A 20,585-nucleotide genomic window follows, 5' to 3' on the forward strand; every position below is an offset into this window, starting at 1 on the left:
TGGAAAAATTATAGCATTGACTATACAGACCTTTGTAAGTAAAGTAATGTCTCTGTTTTTTAATATGCTGTCTAGGTTTGTCATTGCTTTTCTTCCAAGGAGCAAGCATCTTTTAATTTCATGGCTGCAGTCACCGTCCACAGTGATTTTGGAGCCCAGGAAAATACAGTCTGTCACTGTTTCCATTGTTTCCCCATCTATTTGCCATGAAGTGATGGGACCACATGACATGACCTTTGTTCTGTGTGTGTGTGTGTGTTCACTTACTTTAATAACACTACATTTACCATGTTATCACCATGGAATTCAGGTTACACAAGAGAATTTCACAAGTATAGCAAAGCATTCTGTGATATATCAAAGTTTGTATAATATGTGACCAAACCAGTTTGGTCATCAATCACTTCCATTATAGGCATTTTATTTAGTTGATGATTCTTTTGGAGAAAATAAACATACTGTGCACATTTAAAAAGTGTTGTTTTGTTTTTTTTTACCTTTGCATTAGCACCTAAAACACACATTTGTTTCCAAATAACATTTAAAATTATTCTATTATAACAGCAGCAAAATCTAATTCTGCAACTACAAAAGAGCTAACAGGGATATACAGTTAAGTTATCCTCATGTTTACAACTATGATCTAAAATAAATACTTCTTCAAAGTGGCTCTGTTACCAACTTTTTACTTGCAGGGAGGTTTATAATGTTGTATTCCATGCACTGTTCTGAAAGGGTTCTTCAAGAGCCCACCAGCCCTTAAAACAGTACTCAGTCCACAAGACAGTCAGAAAGTTAAATTAACAGCAGTAAATAGGACTCCTACCTTATATCAAAAGCATACGATTTTCTGCAGCAACTGGGAGCATTTTCAGGATTGGCATGTTGTCTTCTTTAGAACTAATTTCAACAGAAGCGTTTAAGAAGGTGGACAGGTATCTCTATCAAATGTATTTAAAAGTGACATGTTTCTTTTGTGCTGATCTGAATCTGACTCCCCCGAATGACCTAGCTAGTGAACTAGTCACCAGTAATTTGGTCAGCAGGCAAATCAAGCCTGCAAGAAAATAAGCCAATATTCAAATTACCATGTTCTTGTCTGACCCAAAAAATTTATTTTCAGCATAAATATATAACCTCAGTATGAGATGTCTAATTAAAGCAAGCACCACCACCAAGACCAAGACGGCATCTCCTCTTCTAAGGTTTAGGTTTTGCCCAGAATTCTTGATACAGGGAATAGCCCATACCAAGAGTCACTGCTCCCACAACAAAGCCTTGGGCTGCCACACACATGTGGATCAGGGGAACAAAACTTTTAGTATTTCCCCTCTATATAATCCATATTCCACAATTGCTGCAAAACCTGCCATCCCAATGGGGACAAATGGTGCCTCTCTTAGCTTTTCGGATAAGCTAACATCCCTGATCTTCATCATATGAGGAAAGAGAAACATCTGTGTCGCTTGACACAGTAACTGAAGAATCTTCAGACAACTACAAGATGTTTCAGGTTCCTATTGGCTAGTGACCACACTCCCGCACCTGCTGTCCAGCTGGCTTCTCCCAGATGAATATTTTTTGAATGCTGAGTTTTTTCACTCTTTATTTCACCTTCGTCAAGAGACTCTTTAATTCCTCTCTGCTTTCTGCCATAAGGGTGGTGTCATCTGCATATCTGAGGTTATTGATATTTCTCTCAGAGATCTTGATTCCAGCTTGTGCTTCATCCAGACTGGCATTTCTCATGATGTACTCTGCATATAAGTTAAATAAGCTGGATGACAATATACAGCCTTGACGTATTCCTTTCCCAATTTGGAACCAGTCTGTTGTTTCAGTTCTAACTGTTGCTTCTGGACCTGCATACAGGTCTCACAAGAGGTGGGTCAGGTGGTCTGTATTCCCATCTCTTTAAGAATTTTCCACAGTTTGTTGTGATCCACACAAAGGCTTTAGCATAGTCAATGAAGCATAAGTAGATGTTTTCTGAAATTCTCTAGCTTTTCTATGATACAATGGATTCCGGCAATTTGATCTGTGGTTCTTCTGCCTTTTCTAAATCCAGTTTGTACATCTGGAAGTTCCCGGTTCATAAACTGTTGAAGCCTAGCTTGAAGGATTTTGAGCATTACTTTGCTAGCATGTGAAATGAGTGCAATTGTGTGGTAGTTTGAACATTCTTTGGCATTGCCTTTCTTTGGGATTGGAATGAAAACTGACCTTATCCAGTCTTGTGGCCACTCACTGCTGAGTTAATCAAATTTGCTGGCATACTGAGTGCTGCACTTTAACAGCATTATCTTTAAGGATTTGAAATAGCTCAACTGGAATTCCATCACCTTCACTAGCTTTTTTTTTTTTTCATCACCTTCACTAGCTTTGTTTGTAGTGATGCTTCCTAAGGCCCACTTGAATTCATATTCCAGGATGTTTGGCTCTAGGTGAGTGATCACAGTGTTGTGGTTATCTGGATCATTGAAGTCTTTTTGTATAGTTCTTCTGTGTATTCTCGCCACCTCTTCTTAATATCTTCTGCCTCATTATAGTTTTGATTTTCATTTCTCTAATAATTAGCGATGATGAGCATCTTTTCATGTGCCTATCAGTTATCTGTATGTATGTCTTCTTTGGAGGTAGATCTGTTTAGGTCTTCTGCCCATTTTTGATTGGGTTGTTTATTGTTGTTATTGAGTTGTATTTGTTTGTACATTTTGGAAATTGATTCCTTGTAGTTGCTTCATTTGCAAATATTTTCTCCCATTCTGTAAGCTGTCATTTGATTTTGCTGTGGTTTCCTTTACTGAACAAAACCTTGTATGTTTGATTAGACCTCATTCATTTTTGCTTTTATTTCTATTGCTTTGGGAGATTGACTTAAAACACTGGTATAAGTCAGCCAGTCAGTCAGTTCAGTTGCTCAGTCATGTCCTGCTCTTTGCAACCCCATGAATCGCAGCACGCCAGGCCTCCCTGTCCAGCACCAATTCCCAGAGTTCACTCAAATTCACGTCCATCGAGTCAGTGATGCCATCCAGCCATCTCATCCTCTGTCATCCCCTTCTCCTCCTGCCCCCAATCCCTCCCAGCATCAGAATCTTTTCCAATGAGTCAACTCTTCATAAGAGGTGGCCAAAGTATTGGAGTTTCAGCTTTAGCATCAGTCCTTCCAATGAACACCTAGGACTGATTTCCTTTAGAATGGACTGGTTGGATCTCCTTGCAGTCCAAGGGACTCTCAAGAGTCTTCTCCAACACCACAGTTCAAAAGCATCAGTTCTTTGGCGCTCAGCTTTCTTCACAGTCCAGCTCTCATATCCATACATGACCACTGGAAAAACCATAGCCTTGACTAGATGGACCTTTGTTGGCAAAGTAATGTCTCTGCTTTTGAATATACTATCTAGGTTGGTCATAACTTTTCTTCCAAGGAGTAAGCGTCTTTTAATTTCATGGCTGCAATCACCATCTGCAGTGATTTTGGAGCCCCCCAAAATAAAGTCTGACACTGTTTCCACTGTTTCCCCATCTATTTCCCTTGAAGTGATGGGACCAGATGCCATGATCTTCGTTTTCTGAATGTTGAGCTTTAAGCTAACTTTTTCACTCTCCTCTTTTACTTTCATCAAGAGGCTTTTTAGTTCCTCTTCACTTTCTGCCATAAGGATTGTGTCATCTGCATATCTGAGGTTATTGATATTTCTCCTGGCAATCTTGATTCCAGCTTGTGTTTCTTCCAGTCCAGTGTTTCTCATGATGTACTCTGCATATAAGTTAGATAAGCAGGGTGACAATATACAGCCTTGATGTACTTCTTTTCCTATTTGGAACCAGTCTGTTGTTCCATGTCCAGTTCTAACTGCTGCTTCCTGACCTGCATACAGATTTCTCAAGAGGCATGTCAGGTGGTCTGGTATTCCCATCTCTTTCAGAATTTTCCACAGTTTATTGTGGTCCACACAGTCAAAGACTTTGGCATAGTCAACAAAGCAGAAGTAGATGTTTTTCTAGAACTCTCTTGCTTTTTCCATGATCCAGCGGGTGTTGTCAATTTGATCTCTGGTTCCTCTGCCTTTTCAAAAACCAGCTTGAACATCTGGAAGTTCACAGTTCACGTATTGCTGAAGCCTGGCTTGGAGAACTTTGAGCATTACTTTACTAGCGTGTGAGATGAGTGCAATTGAGCAGTAGTTTGAGCCTTCTTTGGCATTTATGTCAATTTATGCTTTTTCTATACTCTCTTCAAGGAGCTCTCTGCTGTCGTGTCTTAAGCCATTCCGAGTTGTTTTGCCTGCAGCCTAAGCATGTGTCTGGCTTTGCTGACTTGCATATGGTTGTCTCCCTCTCCTGCCCCACTTGCCGGTGGTGAACTGTCTTCTCTCCATTGCATCTTCTTGCCTCCTTTGTGGAAGATTAATTGACCATACATGAGTGGTTTATTTCTGGGCTCTTTATTCTGTTCCATTGGTCCATATGTCTATTTACCATGCTGTTTGGATTACTGTAGCTTTCTAGTATTGTCTGAAGTCTGGAAGGGATATACCTCCTGCTTTGTTCTTTTTCCTCAAGATTGCACTGGCAGTTCTGGGTCTTTTACAATTCCATACAAATTTCAGGACTGTTTGTTCTAGTTTTATGAAAAAATGCCATGGGTAATTTGATAAGGATTGCATTAAATGTGTAAATTGTTTTGGGTAGTATTGCCATTTTAACAATATTACTATTTTCAATCTAAGAGGATATCTTTCCATTTCTTTGAATCATAACTTCCTTTATTAATGTTCTATACTTCTCAGCATGTCTTTCACCTTTGACCTAGCTGTTTTTATTTTTAAAATCATGTTCATTTTGGATATATACCCAAACAGATAAATAGAAATTGCCTGTAATCCAGAGATAATCACTGTTAATGTTTTGGTCACTTAAAGTAGAATTCTTTGTTGATACCCATCACTATCCTCTCACCATAAGTTCTTCTCTTTCATAAGCCTATTATTGTATTTATTAATAGTTTTATTTTCTATCTTGTTTATGTTTGACCCAGTGTTGCAACCTCCAGGCCCCATAACGCCTGGCACACAGGAGATGCTCAGTAAGTTTCTGTTGAATAAATGAGTTATTATTATTAGAGAATAGGGCTGTTCTAGATTTTTATTCATTTAGCATTACATTTCACTATGCTAATTTAAAACCCTTTAGTGATTTCTCATTACCCTTAGAACAAAGTCTAAAATCCTGACTAAATCCTGCAAGCTGTGAATCTTTGGAAAGACCCACAATTCTCATCTTTGAATCCTCAGAATCCACCATAGCCCAGTTCCAGGCTCTTCTCTCCATTTTCTCCCTTCCTAGATTTGTATTCATAATTTAAAGTGCCAGTGAGCACTGGTGGTGTGATTTCATCCAGTTCCAATAACTACTTACACTTAGGTGCTAAGTCATGAGTAGTTGGACTTAATAAGATTTAAAGTTTTGCCAAGTTTGCTCAAAAGAGCGAGACATTAACGGTGGGTAAATTGGGAAGTGAGGCCATGGGGAAGGGTGATGGATTCTAAGAAAGTAGAAGGACCAATTGATTGGAGGTCCTGAAGAATTACCCAAGTGAATGGACAAGACTGAGTTAAAAGTAATGATTGGAGAATGAGATAATAGGGCTTTAAAAATATTTACCTATTTTATTAATATAATAAGACAGTTAAAGCTGGGATTCAGTTGGCATAAGACCTCAGGTAAGACAAGAGTGTGGCCAACTAAATAGATCAGTTCTTCTAAAGATGGCAGCTCTCTGGGATTGCCTTGAGAACGCCACCTACTCTACAAGGAGAAAGCTGGATAGGAGAGTGGGGAAAGGGCCTTTAGGACAAGCTAGCTTGCAGTGTTTGTCAGACTGCCTCTTGGCCCAAGATCAATGGCTTTTCTCAGAAATTTGGAACAGATAAAGTAGGGGTTTGCTGTGTAAGCTGTGCCTCTAATTTCTGCAACTCCAACAGCAGGGTGGTGGTGGTGACGGTGGTAGGAAGGGAACAGCCAGGCCCCAGGTGTTAGGTTCCTCTGTCTCAGACTGGCCTATTTCAGGACTTTGGTTCTCTCCTTAACCATCGGAGGAAGGTTTTCAATCTTCTCTATTCTATGAAATTCCATCCTACTATTACATCCAAAGTATTTTTTCAGTATTACCTGTAGCTGCTATGTCTGAAGACAGCACTACTTCTTAGACAGCTGGGGCTGAAACAAGGGTAGAAATGTGCCCTAACACACCACAGGACTTCTAAACTATTTCTCCCACAGTCATCTGGGATGGTGAGTCCATTCTTTTCTGAATTCATAAGCTCTGGAAATAAACCAAGGCTCCCATTCCATGAACCAGGCACCTAAGCATAAGATGCTTAGAACTTGTTCAACTTTCAGTTTGCTTATCTTTAAAGAAAATGATTATTAATATCAACAGATAATAGTGATATTATCAGATCTTTCAATATATCTTGTGTTCACAAACCCTTTAACAGTAAAGATGAAAAGCATAGTATCTGAAAGTGGCTGTTAAATAGATGGTCTCAATGGAATTAACAGGAGAGGTCAGTATTACTTTTGATGACAATATTAAAAGGATAACTGATTTTATTAAATATTAGAAAACTCAAAACATATGGGCTTCCCTGGTGTCTCATTGTTAAAGAACCCTCCTGCCAATGCAGGCGATGCCAGTTCAACCCTTGAATCAGGAAGATCTCCTACAGAAGGAAATAGCAATCCACTCCAATATTCATGCCTGGGAAATTCCTTAGACAGCGGAACCTGGTGGACTACAGTCCATGGCGTCCCAAAAGAGTCAGACATGACTTAGTGACAAAACCACCACCACAACAAAACTCAAAACACACATGATACCAATATTGACGTTGTAAATTAATAACTCTAGCTCTACCCTGGGGATACTCGTTGAGTTGTGGAACTGTTCAATGTGTGTTTGCATGTCTATATTCTAAGGCATCCCCCAAACCTACTCTTCTAGGGTAAATGAAAATGAAAGGGAAAACAGTGGTGAAAAAAAATTTAGAGATATCAAAGTATAAAGATATGCAAAGTATGCTAAAAATAAAAATTAAAACTAAACCAGGATATTTACATATTTTATTAAATCTTTACAATCAGTAATTATAATCAAATACACAACTATATACAAGGATTATATACATTTTGCCCAGACTTTTACATCACAGTACATAGTTTCCCTTAGAAATATTGTATACATTTATCACCAAACAATAAAATCCAACAACAGTAGTGTTACAGCACCTGTTAGTACAGACATCTTTTTCATAAATTACATCATAAGAAAATATACGGCTGTAAATTGGGCTTTTAAAAATGTCTTTTATAAAATCTGAACATACAATATTTCATTCACAGAATGTTTTTTTTTCTATGTTCTGACTGAAGCCTTGTGCATAAAACGACCAGTTGGGATATTTACTAAATGCCCCCTCCTCTAAATTGATAAGCACTACTGGAATTATGGATGGTGAGCTTTCTTTATGATGAATTTGGCATGGGGTTTGGTGAGGGAACAAATGCTGGTTTTACTACTGAAAGGGCCATGTGATGGTAATTTAAATTAAAGCAAAAATCTCAAGAGTATATTAGAGAAGTTAAAATCACAGAGTGCACAGTTTTTCATTTTACTCTCTAAACACTGTGAAGAGAAAGGGAAAAGTATAATGTTAAAAAAATTTGTTCTGAAACAACTGTACTCTTGTTGGAAGCCTATTAAAAGTTCAAAAGAAAAAGGAAAACCTACCCAACAGAATATCCCATCCCAAACATATCTAGTAAATTACAATTCTTTCACACCCAAAACTTTATGAGAAAAGCACTGCAAATTAGGGTATATCATTTTAATGGACTTTCCTAAGCAGAAAAAACTAGAACTATTTTTAGTAGGTAAACAAGTGAAGTTTTAAAACTTGAAAATACCTGAATTAAATACTTTCTCTAATATCTAACTTTTAACTTTCAGATAAAATCCATACTTGATTCCAGGTTTGTAAACATTGTATAAATCCTTCTTAGTCAATCAGTTTTATGGCTGTGGTGATCACTTCAGCTCTATCTCTATGCAGCCAACATCTAACTGAGGTAGACCAGATGTTTCTAAAATTCAGGGTCACAGAATCTAAAATTCAGATTCCCTGAATCTTTAGGAAGTAAATAAAATGCTATAAAAGGTACTTAAAAAACAAAACATTTAAAAAAAATGCCTAATGCTGTTGAAACTTTTCATGAACTCAAAAACAACTTCGTGGCAGTGTGTCAGTTAAGAATAGAGAGTCAGTGACAATGTTGGAGTTTTGAAGCTGAACATTATACCTTCTTTTCTTAGCTAGGGAAAAATCAAGTATAATTCCTTCTGCTATTAATCTTTATAGTTTGTTAATTTTATAGTTAAATTTTTTTTCTTTAAGTATTCATTTTTCTAAACAAGCTGGTGGTTTAGTCACTAAGTTGTGTCTGACTCTTGTGACCCCGTGGACTGTAGCCTGCCAGGCTCCTCTGTCCATGGGCTTCTCCAGGCAAGAATACTGGAGTGGGTTGCCATTTCCTTCTCCAAGTTGCTTCTAGACCTCAATGAATGGCAACAACTCCCTCTAACGGCCAAAGAAAGGTTAAGTGGCAGTAAGCTGGCTTTTCTGTGTATGCCACAAGATCTCTGCTGGAAATAAAATTATGTTGTTTTGATAAATTAGAAAAGCTGGATTTAAAAAACAATGGCTTTGAGCTACAAAAAGAAAACCAAATCAACGTATATAAGACTTCTGTAATCCAAGTCTTAAAGGAACATCTGCTCCTTTTCTCCAAGCCCCAGTCCTATAAATCAAGGCAAGTCAAGTAATTATGCTTCAGCTATTTTGGCAGCTTTGCAATCAAAATGAACAAAGCACTATGTCTATCCTTCCATATACTCTATGTATTATAGTTCTATCTTCTTACACCAAATTTCACATGCAGAGAGACTAAAAATATCCATTTTGGTGTCAGGTTTAATTAAGGGCCAATAAAAGTCTTGTATACTACTTTTTTTTTTCCCCCCTCAAAGTGAATTCTCTATTAGATTTATTACTCACTGACCCAATTAACTTTAGCTGGAATTTTTGAAAGCAGCTATTTATCCCCTTATAAAAGATATGTTTACCTGGGATCTAAGACATACTGTACATGAATATACATAACTACAATACAGCACTGCTGTTCTTTTAACAGCTCCATATACAGTTTAAGTCCATCAGTACCTCCAAAACTGTTTTAAGAAAAAAAAGTTATTACATAATGACACGGTAAAGAAAAAGAAAATTAAGTCTCAAATATTCCTTTAGAACTGATTCACGTAAGTTTAAAAAAATAAATAGAGTAAAGCCATGATTTCAATTACAGGGCTGTCTACAGATAACAAAAAAATTTTTTAAACTTAAATGTGGCCAGCACCAGACTGCCACACACACACACACACACACACACCAAAAAAAAAACCAACAAAAAATTAAAATATAGGGGAAAAGGTTCCATTAAGCTATATGGCTATATGTTAGTTGCTACTGTGTTTTTTACACAGGTTACCATAGACTAATTTTCAAGTCCATATTGGAAGGAATACTCATTACAAAACAAAACAAAACTTAAAAACCATGATTCAACAGAAAATGTGACAGATTCCTTAGGTGCAACTTTAGCAACTATAGTTTCAAAGGAGGAAAAAATAGTAGTTACTCCAGAATTTTTAGATCACTACCACAGTTTTATCATGGCTAAGACAGAAAAATGGAATAAAATGTATTCAGCTATTGGCGACACAGGTCTTGTGGCTCAAAATGCATACTACACATGGGATGGAGTAAGGCTGATGGCTAGAGGTAATCACCTCCAAAGAAATGAACTGGAAAAGATTTATAATTTACCCTACAAAGATATAACCTTAAGTTCCATTTCAGAGTAGTCACAGCTTTCCTTATGGAAGGCCCAATAGCAAGTTCATATTGCAACATTATAGTTTCTCCCTTGTTCCATTTTTCAAGAGTATTAAGTAACCAACTTCCACATTATATGACCTTTTTACCTGGTCCCAATGATTAGTCTTTACGCAAAGAACTCACTGAGAAAGTACACTGGCTTCAGCTTTGGTTTAAATGAAAAGGACACCATTAAGAGGGAAAAAAAATCAAGTCATCTTGATCATGTTACACAATGAAGCAAGTGAAAATGATGAGCAAAGACTGTTTTCACCATGAATGCATTCGCTTCACAACCACTTAGGTCACTTTGAGTGTTTCCGTGAAGGCAGCATAACCAGAATGCCCACAAAACTCCTATGCATGTCCCCCAAAGAACCTCTAACCCCCAAACCAAGAAAACAGAGAGCTTCCTTTAATTAGAAAGCTGTACAAATCTGTATTCCCCACCTCATAGTTAACTGGATATGTTTCTTAGCTACTATCCAGAGACTGCAGAAATCTGGTTCCAAGGAATGCCCAGTAATCTTTTCCTGGCCCAAGGTGTGCAGCACGATGGTACAATCCTGTCACCTGGGGGGTGGGGGAGGACTGTGAGTTTGCATTTTTTGATGGGACAGTTTTAAACAAGGTCAGTTCTAACATAGCATGTTCCAGATTCCTGTGATAACTCACTCTCCCAGTCAGAACGTGGTTGCTCATCACCATACTTAAAGCCTCCCATGAAGAGAGCCTGCTTAGTATCAGGGCGTCTATTAACCACAGTTTACCTTTTCTTTTGAAATACCTACCACCAGGTAGACTTTTGTGAGTCAGAGCTCATCCTTATCCATCATTTCAAATGCTTCTATGTCTTCATTCCAGTCTGCTAATATGGAGTCTATAGGCTGGGCCTTTTGACCCCAGCTAACATTAGGGTTGGAATCCTCCTCAGTTTCTGACTGTTCTTGAAGCTGGTTATCTAAATCTGTACATTCACCATCAAGACTTGTAGTCTCGAGGTTTTCCACGGGGTTAGAATCCTGTTCAGAAGAAGAAACGCTTGCAGCACTGTCTGTATCTACTGGAGATAAAGATTCTGGATGAGAGTTCACAGAACTTTCCTCAGGAGACTCTTGATCAACCAGATCAATCTCCTGAGACCTTGATGCAATCTGCTCAGCACTCTGAGAGTCATTTTCGGAGGATGGTTGTTCTTCATTTTCCATCTCAGGATCTGTACAGGAAAGAAACAAACTTCATGCTACTTTCCTCCTCAAAACATGTACTATCATATTCTCAAAACCATACTGGTTTTAGTACTCAAGGAAACAACTGAGAGTTAAAAGAAAACCATGTTAATGCAGGATGACTCTAATAAAGACTGCTGTCAATGGGTGTCAATAAATGCCAAGAAATACACTATACAAAAATACTATTAAAATGCATAAAAATTTATATGTCTCAAATTTATTAAACACCTAAATTCAGGAAAGCCCACACGTGAGAACATATTAAACCAAATAAAATTTAAACAGTGCTTGCCACTGCTGTAACTTTAATATTCTTTGAAAAGTGAAATCCCCACTCAGTAAACCATAAAAATGCAGATAATACGAAATTAAATGACTCACGGGTATTAATGTGATTAAGTATTTCCATAAATACAAAAACAGACTATTTACAAAACTTCATTATTGGAAGTCTATGAATTATAATCATAAAATCCACTGGAAGGTGGAAAAGCAGGCTAAACCGCTGGTAATGAATATACGGTAAAACCACTAGAGGCATTTTATTTAGGGTTCCTACAAGAAAGTGCTGAGGTAGCAGCACCTATAATCACAGGATGCACAATTCTCAGACTCTGCAGTCAGTTGGTGAAGGTAAAGGTCTCCTGAGCATCTTACTGTGTGGCAGGCACTGTGCAAGGTGCTAGGGATAAAACTAGGTGAAAACAAACACTTAACCTGCCCTTCTGAATCTTATAGTCCAGCTGAGGAAAACGTTTACAAATAAACACAAATAAAAAGAAGACTCTGTGATGCATGCTATGGTGTTAGGAAAGAATAATGAGATTTGAGGACTTCTTTCAGAATGTGCTTCCCGGGTGGCTCAGAGGGTAAAGTGTCTGCCTGCAATGCAAGAGACCTGGGTTCAATCCCTGGGTTGGGGAGATCCCCTGGAAAAGGAAATAGCAACCCTCTCCAGTACTCTTGCCTGGAAAATCCCATGGATGGAGAAACCTGGTAGGCTACAGTCCATGGGATCGCAAAGAGTCGGACACGACTGAGCGGCTTCACTTTCACTTTCAGAATGTGACACTTGAACTGAGATTTCAAAGATAAGCAGAATTAGTCCAAGAAGAAAGAGAAGATGAACTTATTATAAAACCAGAAAAATGGAAGGAAATAAAGGCACACAGGGAGGGACAGAAGGATACGTATGCATACACCAACCAGGCAGGATTACCTGACATGGGAAGCTTTGGATAGTTTGTGCTGGGGCTGTGTCAGGGGGAAGGGGGGCAAGGGGGAGGAGTTCCCATATGTTCTCTCAGCTGTGGAAAAGGTACATTTTAATTTGACATTTAGGGAAACTAAAGAACAGAAAGCAGTCTGGCAGCTTGGAGCTCATTTATGCTAGGCTACCCTAAGTTTGAGCAAAACCAAAAAGAACCTTCATTTCTAGACTGCATTAATCTAGTTTAGAATACGAAAAGGTGTGGGGCTATTTTATACAGTAATAAAGACTGTGCTTTTGACAAAGAATCACTCTAGGGTTACATACATAATATTCTTTTGGAAACCTAGCTAAGGATAAGGAAACAGAGTGGGGTAGGCTCCAATCGAGATGTGGAGTAGAAGGACGGGGGGCTCCCCTCCTCCCACAAATAACAGGAAAGATACATCTACAAACAGAACAAATCTCACAGAACACCTACTGGACACAAGCAGGAGACCTCAAACACCTGAAAGGACAAGAAAAATCTCTATCAGGTAGGAGGAAGGAAAAAAAAAAAAGAGGATGGAGGGGCGGGACATGCACCCCTGGGAGGGAGCTAAAAAGAGGAGCGGTTCCCGCATCCTGGGAAGCCCCCTCAGATCAGCAGGGACAGAAAGGGAGGCTCAGAGGAGAGCACAATCCCCATTTGCGGCAGGCAGAAGAGACATCTGCACAGACTGGAGTACTGCTACCCTGCGCGCCCCGGCCTGAGACATGTGTCCGCTGGTACAGGCAGGGCCTGAATCTCAGGGTTGAGCGCGCAGTCCACAAGAAGAGGACTGCTGTTGGCTGTGTGGACAAGGCCTGAAGGGGGCTGGAGTGTGCTATGGCCGCAACTGGGGGTGTTTGCAGAAGCACCGAGGCCACCATAGAAGTCAAGCACCCTTGTTAAGCGGCACACAAAGGGAGCCCCTTTCTCCACTACCAGCCTCTACCTATGCAGGCTCCAGGATAGTAGACCTCAGTCGCTGCCTCAGTGGCTTAACAAATGCAAATCAGTATACACAGGATGGATAAACAACAAGGTCCTACTGCATAGCACAGGGAACTATATTCAGTATGCTGTGATAAACCATAATTCAAAAAGATACACGCACCCCAATGCTTACTGCAGCACTGTTCACAAGAGCCAGGACACGGAAGCAACCTGGATGTCCGCTGACAGAGGAATGGATAAAGAAGATACAGTACACATATACAATGGAATATGAGTCAGCCATAAAAAAGAATGAAATAATGCCACTTGCAGCAGCAAGGATGGACCTAGAGATTATCACACTAAGTGGTCTGAACGAGACAAGTGCCATATGATATCACTCATATGTGGAATTTAAAATACGACACAAATCAACATATCTACAAAACAGAAACAGACTCACAGAGAGCAGACTTATGGTTGCCAAGGGCAAGGAAAGGTGATGGAGGGAAGGATTGGGAGTTTGGGATTAACAAATCCAAATGAGTGTATATACAGGGTGGATAAACAACAAGGTCCTACTGTTTAACACAGGGAACTATATTCAATATGCTGTGATAAACCATAATGGAAAGGAACGTAACTGAATTACTTTGCTGTACAACAGACATTTACACAACACATCAACTGCACTTCAATTAAAAAGAATAGTGTGAATATAGAAAAAGACCAAGTTGTCTGTATTTTGAGATTCTGTTTTACACTTAAACTCAAAGTAACTCAATTTTTAACTACACTAGCAAGATGATTAAAGAATTTGATACAGGGTAAAAATAAGTAGGCAAATACAAATAACCCCTCTGTAATAGCAATAACTGGTTAGAAATAAACTAAGTAACCTTTTTATAATTAAAAACAAAATCTATAAGACACATAATTAAATTTATTATGAAATCTTATTGCTTAATATTATAAAATCTCAATGAAAAAATAAGATCTGATTCAATTTACAGGTAAGTACCTGTATGTACCTGGATGGAAAGTCAATATTTAACAAAACTTTCCTGTTTATATGTAACATATGCAGTTATACAATTCCAAAATGAATCCCAATTCTACTCCTTTACTTTTTGGACTGGATAGGATTATCTTTAAATTCCTATGGAAGAATATACATCACAGAGAAGTCAAGAAATTCTGAAAAGAATTAGTGAGATGGGAGCTGCATTAAGAGATATTAAAATGTATTCAAAATAGCAAACTATTCAATCAGCTAAATAAAAACGACAGTTGGATAAGTACAAAAAGAAACAATCTACCACACCACTACAAACCTTCATTCTATGGGGCCTGTTGTCACAGTATGGAATATCATAGTACTAATGATTACATCATTAAATTCAGGGATGGTGAATCAGATTTGCAGAAGCCAAAAAGAATGAAGAAAATCTCAAGATACAAAAAAAAAGAGAGAGAGAAAGAAAAGAAAGTTTTAATAATGAAAGGACAAAGAAACTTGGCAAAGACTTCGAGACTGGATGTTCTACAAGCATTCATTCACCCATGCTACCAGCATTTACTGACAAGAAATACAGAGCTGAGACACAGGTAAAGAAGTACAATGTAATACAAATGTCAAAAGTACAACTATATTAAGAAGATGTTGGGACTTTCCCTGGTGGCCCAGTGGTTAAGAATCTACTTGCCAATGCAGGGGACACAGATTCAATCCCTGGTCTAGGAAGACCTAGCAACTGAGCCTGCGTGCCACAAGCACTGAGCCTACACTCCAAACCCCGTGCTCTGTAACAAGAGAAGCCACGACAATGAGAAGCCCGTGGCACCACAAGTAGAGCGTAGACCCTATCTGTCGTAACTAGAGAATGCCTGCGCACACAACAAAGACCCAGCACAGCCAAAACTAGATGAGTACAGACTGTCAAAGAGGATGTCCATACATTTTATCTATGAGAATAAGAGAAAAACTCATAGAGAGGATAGCACTAAACTTGGTGTTTAGAATGATGAAACGTTTTTAAAGAGGAAAAGGCTGTGGGAGTGGAATCGGGATAGATGAGGCACTTGTGCAAAGAGGGAAGGTGTGCAAATGCAAAAGTACAAGAGAAAACACGTGGTGACTGAGGAAGAGAGGCTGGAGTCCTTCCGTATTAATTCTATTAACATTTCAGCTGCCCCTTTCCAAGCAAAGACGCCATCTGTTTACACACTAGATTCACCTCCTCAGAACCAAACCCTTTCCAACAGAGACCTAATCTCTATAGATCAACTGAAGGACAGATTCACCCCAATCACATCCAGTGAAGGATAAGCTTAGGAAAAGGAACACTGCCACAGTTAAATCTTAGGCAGTTCAAACCACTGGCCCTTTCTTTTGTTTCCCCTGTTCTGCCTGCCTCTTCACCAGACAGACACAAATATAAAAGTAGTTCTGAATCTGTGTGTCCACACAGCTCTTAAGGCACTGGAAGCCTAGGCTATAAACTACAAAATGACAATGTATTCAAACTTTTAAATGCTGATTTTTTTCCCCCCTCTTGAGAAATACTACTGAGAAAAGTCAACTGAATCTTAATTGTAAATTGTTTCAGTTCGGATCTCTTGTCTTTTGTTTGCGGACACAGGGTGGGAATTATTATTCAGCACCTTTACAAATTCTAGAAATTCTGGAACCGGACACATGACAGACACAATATTAACACTTCTGTGGATAACTTAACTTTTAGAAGTGTGACTGGTTTAACCTGAGGAAAGCAGCATTTCTACTTAATAAATTACTAATGCTTTATTCTGAAGAAAAATGTATATTTATCTGGACATTTTTGCTAGGATATAGGACTGTTGCAGATATTTCTCTTATCAATGGCTGGGATTTATCAGAATTAGCAGGTGGGAGTAGGGGCTTGTTCTGGAGTCTCTGTTTTCTGTATTGATATGTGGGAAGACCGGCGCCATCAAAACTGACTTTTTAAGGGAAATATGTATCTGTGGAATGAGATCTTTAGAGAAAACAATCTGGAGGACATTTTAAATCATTCAGATTTTATGGCTGCTATTATTTGGTGTACTTATAGAATCCTACTTAGTATCCTTGTGTGTGTTGTGTGCTAAGTTGCTTCAGTCATGTCTGAGTCCCCTTGATGGCACAATAAGGCCAGATAGAGAGCTGGGAGATTTTTTTTTTTTTAAAGGATGGTGCCTTCATGGCCTTGTTCAATGTTTCTCAAAGTATAGATGAGTGCAATTAACTGGAATGCTTGTAAAATTTCAGATTCTGATCCCCTGCTTTCAGAGAGTCTGATTCAATATTCTGGAGTAGGCCTCAGGAATCTACACTTCTAACTACCACATCAGCTAATTCTGAAGCAGAAGAGAAACACTGATGCATACAGCAACAGCACAGATTAATGGTGCCCACTACAGAGGTTAACCTGGAATATCCTAAGTAAATAAAGCAGTTGATTTAATAAAACTATTATTACTGACTTTTGTTACACTGATAAATATTAACAATTATAACTCATTGCTTACAGTTAATAACGCCCTACAGTTCTTCAAAAAGCTATACAAAAAGGGGAATTTTTCAAGGCTTTTTGTCAAAATATCACACTATAACAGAATCGCAGTCAAAAAATGGACAGACTATCAAAACTTTAAAAAATACATAATTTAAATAAAGGCCTTTTACTGCAAGGTCCTCAAGGGAATACTCTTATGCTGTTCAGACTTTTTTTTTTTAAATAGCATAACTGATCTCTCTTCATATCCTATCTCTGATATAGGAAGCACATGCTCTACCACAATCTCATAGTCCTAACCCTCACACATTTCCCTACAGATATATGGGTTTTAAAAACAAGTCGATACTTTAAATAGTTTATACTGCATTCCAATAAAAAGTGACCAAAAGTAACACATGCTATACAACAATGTCTTCATTAGAGTAACTCTTGCATGGATATGGACTAGTGAATTCACCTATTATTTAATTTACAGAATTTGCTATGACAGGATCAATAAAGAATCATCATTATGGGACAGCTGACTAGACATGAAAATAATCTAATTACTTTAAATGATGTATTATCATGGTAGCCACTGAAACAATATATATATGCACACACGTGTGTATATACATGTATATACACATGCATATACATATATATAATTTAAGGCTTATTAAGGATACTTACTACTATTAATAATGTAGCTTGGAATCATTTTACCTTTTAATATTGCTGCTGAAATTCCAATGGTAGCACAAAATAGGGGGGAAAAAAGCAAAGGCATTAAAGAGTTACATGGAATAATAATTTGCCTGTGTTTGATGCCAAAATGCATATAAAGATCTAACTGAAAAAAGGGCTCAGGAAGAAAAAAAAAAACAGGCACATAGGATTTAAGAAGATTAGGAATCCTATCTATTCTGTTCTGTTTATACATCCTTAAGCATATACACCCTACTCACGCCATACTGCTTAAATAGTAAACAATTGAATGAACCTCAAAGAAGAATAAAGCAATACAAGGAGACAACACAAAACACTGATTCGGCTAGCACTAGATTATTGCTAACCTTTTTTTTTTTTTAATTGTTCCACTTGGAGGTTATACTGAATTGGGTAAGTTTCCTACATATCTGCCAAACAAATATCCCAAACATCAACAACTGTGTACAAATTACACAACTTGATCTGTTGAAGGCGAGGTAGGAGGACTAGTGCTCTCCCTATAGGAGTCTCCAGTGGCTAAGAAAACGGCTATTAAAGGCAGGATTACAGACTACGTCTGATGGTTCACTTTCCCTCATTTGCCCTCTATCCCTAGATGTGAAATTGTAAAAGAATACTAGTGAGACCTTGCATTTATACAATAATTTGGGTTTCAAAGAGCTTTCAATTTACTAACAAAAATTTTGGCCCAGAGAGGGATCTATATACACTCTCATGAATTAAGGCATGCTACCTTGTTCTTCAGGCACTAGCCAGTCATGTGTAACTCTCGTAACTTTTAAGTATCTATGTGATGAAATTATCTCAGTGAAGAGAAGCTGCTAGATTTCTACGCCTTTACCAAGACACTGGTTATTTGATTACAGGTGGCTTGGTGAAACCCAATTACTATTATATCATATATAACACCGTTCTATATAATCTCTTTTTACTTCTTATTCTAAAAAAGCCCCAGAGGATATAGTATCTGTGAAATTGAATGGTAAGCCTCTGTGGATGTTAAAAATGACTCAATGTAATCTCTTCTATTTTTATCACTGGCAGAATCATAGCAAAAATTATAAATCACATATAAAAATCTAATTCTAATGACATTCTAAATCAGCGAACAAAGTGAAATAAACATTTCATTACTCCTCTTTCCAAAAGAAAAACGTATTTTGAAATCACCTTCTAAAAATTTTTACTTCTTTTACCAGTGAACCACAAATAATCATTTTGTAACTCATTTTTGTCAAGTTAAAAAAATTAATGCAAAGTGGAAAACGAAGGATTTTTTACCCTTACCTCGATCTTTTGCTTTGTCAGAAAGGAGCACTTCCACCTCCTCATACTCCCGGATGGCGTCCAGTATGATACTTCCTTCTTTACTGAATAAAAACAGCATGGGGATCTTAATGTCATCTGTGTCCTTCCCATCCCCCGCCATCTGGAACAGAGGGGCAGTATCACTGCTGCTCCCCTCATTGTCATCTAGCCAGAGAATGAATAAAAGCAAAGATCAAAACGTTCATCCATTAGAAAGATCCAGCTGCCCATCTTTACTATTTTTCACCTGTCGACATTAATTTCCTGCATCAAGAACCACAAAACACTCATACTTGTGGGGTCCACTAATTCTACTCCTAGACATTTACCCTGAGGAAATAATTCAAAAGCAGCGAAATGATTTATGCCTGAAAAAGTTTACTGGAGTGCTTTATACTTGTCAACAACTGTAAACTGTAAGTAAATTATAATGAACTACCTGAGGGAACACACAGAATAACAAAATGTTATTATTACATAAAAAAAGTAAAGTACAAAGTTCTATGATTGTGACTATAAAAATTTCAGATGCTTATGAAAAAGCCTAAAAAGGGAAAAATTCAGAGACTTGAATTACAATGACAGAATAATGAAAATTTTATTGCTATTTACGATTTTCTCTAATGGCATTATATTATGTATTTTTAAAACACTCTTCACAAGGAATAATTACTAGACTGTTTTTTTTTCCTCTGTAAGTTGAATGAAACACTATTCTGACTTTACACTGGTTAAAAAATAATAGTATGGTTGCTAATTACTACTCTACTGGAGATGTCAGTTATGTCCAGTCCTAATCTCACATGCCAGTCTCCCTGGAGAACCTGTCTGTCACCTCTCAGAGAGCTTGCATGGACAAGCCCTGCTAAGTAGAAAATACCAGGCAGAATCACACCCTTCAACAGCAACTGACCAGACAAAGGATGGCTACCTGACCCCCAGTGTCTCTGGGAGATTTGGAAGTGGCACATTTTCAAAAATAGAAAGACTTTCGGTTAGCAGTGGGTAGAAGTCCAGTATTCTTGCCTGGAGAATCCCAGGGACAGAGGAGCCTAGTGGGCTGCCGTCTATGGGGTTGCACAGAGTCGGACATGACTGAAGCGACTTAGCAGCAGTAGCAGCAGAAGTCCAGTTAAGTGACACAGACTGATGGCTTAGGTTGCAATTTTGGAAAAGGCCATTTTGGAACTTCTAGGTAAAAAGAGAGCAGGCTGGTGAGAAACTGCAGATTGAAGCAGAATACCAAAGAGCTGCAGAGAAGAATCCAGGAGGACCCACAGATAGAGACAAGAAAAATGCTAGCCGTCATGGTTCCTGATGATTTTTAGTTTCCACTTCTAATTCCTTAGAGCACTCAGTAGTATTTCTTACTCTTAGGTTCAACGAAAATAATCCATTTCCATATAGTAAACAAACCTCCCTTACACTAAATAAATTGTCTCTTGTAGGCAAATGATTTTTAAGATAATCTATACTTCTGGTATTTGGGACAAAAAAACAACCAAGTCCTAATTTGCTCATTTATATACAATTAAAACCACTCATGACCCAGATAATCACGATGGTGTGATCAACCACCTAGAGCCAGACATCCTGGAATGTAAAGTCAAGTGGGCCTTAGGAAGT

General features: G+C 38.1%; 1 protein-coding gene and 1 pseudogene across 2 annotated transcripts in view; both read right to left on the reverse strand.

Moving 5' to 3' along the window:
- Window positions 1-1,200: 1,200 nt before the first annotated feature.
- Window positions 1,201-10,709, reverse strand: LOC138090292 (HIG1 domain family member 1A, mitochondrial pseudogene; annotated as a pseudogene).
- The window catches only part of EDEM3 (ER degradation enhancing alpha-mannosidase like protein 3), a 68,710-nt gene continuing 55,269 nt past the window's right edge, over window positions 7,145-20,585 (reverse strand). The window contains exons 19-21 of one of the 2 annotated variants that reach the window (XM_068985653.1): window positions 18,939-19,124; window positions 17,613-17,660; window positions 7,145-11,217 (exon numbers count right to left, since the gene is read on the reverse strand). In XM_068985653.1, the coding sequence (XP_068841754.1) occupies window positions 10,814-11,217; window positions 17,613-17,660; window positions 18,939-19,124 (638 nt within the window). In that variant the 3' untranslated portion in view covers window positions 7,145-10,813. The remainder of the gene's footprint in view (window positions 11,218-17,612; window positions 17,661-18,938; window positions 19,125-20,585) is intronic. The other variant, XM_068985654.1, reaches the window with a different exon arrangement.

This window comes from Capricornis sumatraensis, chromosome 14 (genome assembly GCF_032405125.1).
Source record: "Capricornis sumatraensis isolate serow.1 chromosome 14, serow.2, whole genome shotgun sequence".
NCBI lineage: Eukaryota > Metazoa > Chordata > Mammalia > Artiodactyla > Bovidae > Capricornis > Capricornis sumatraensis.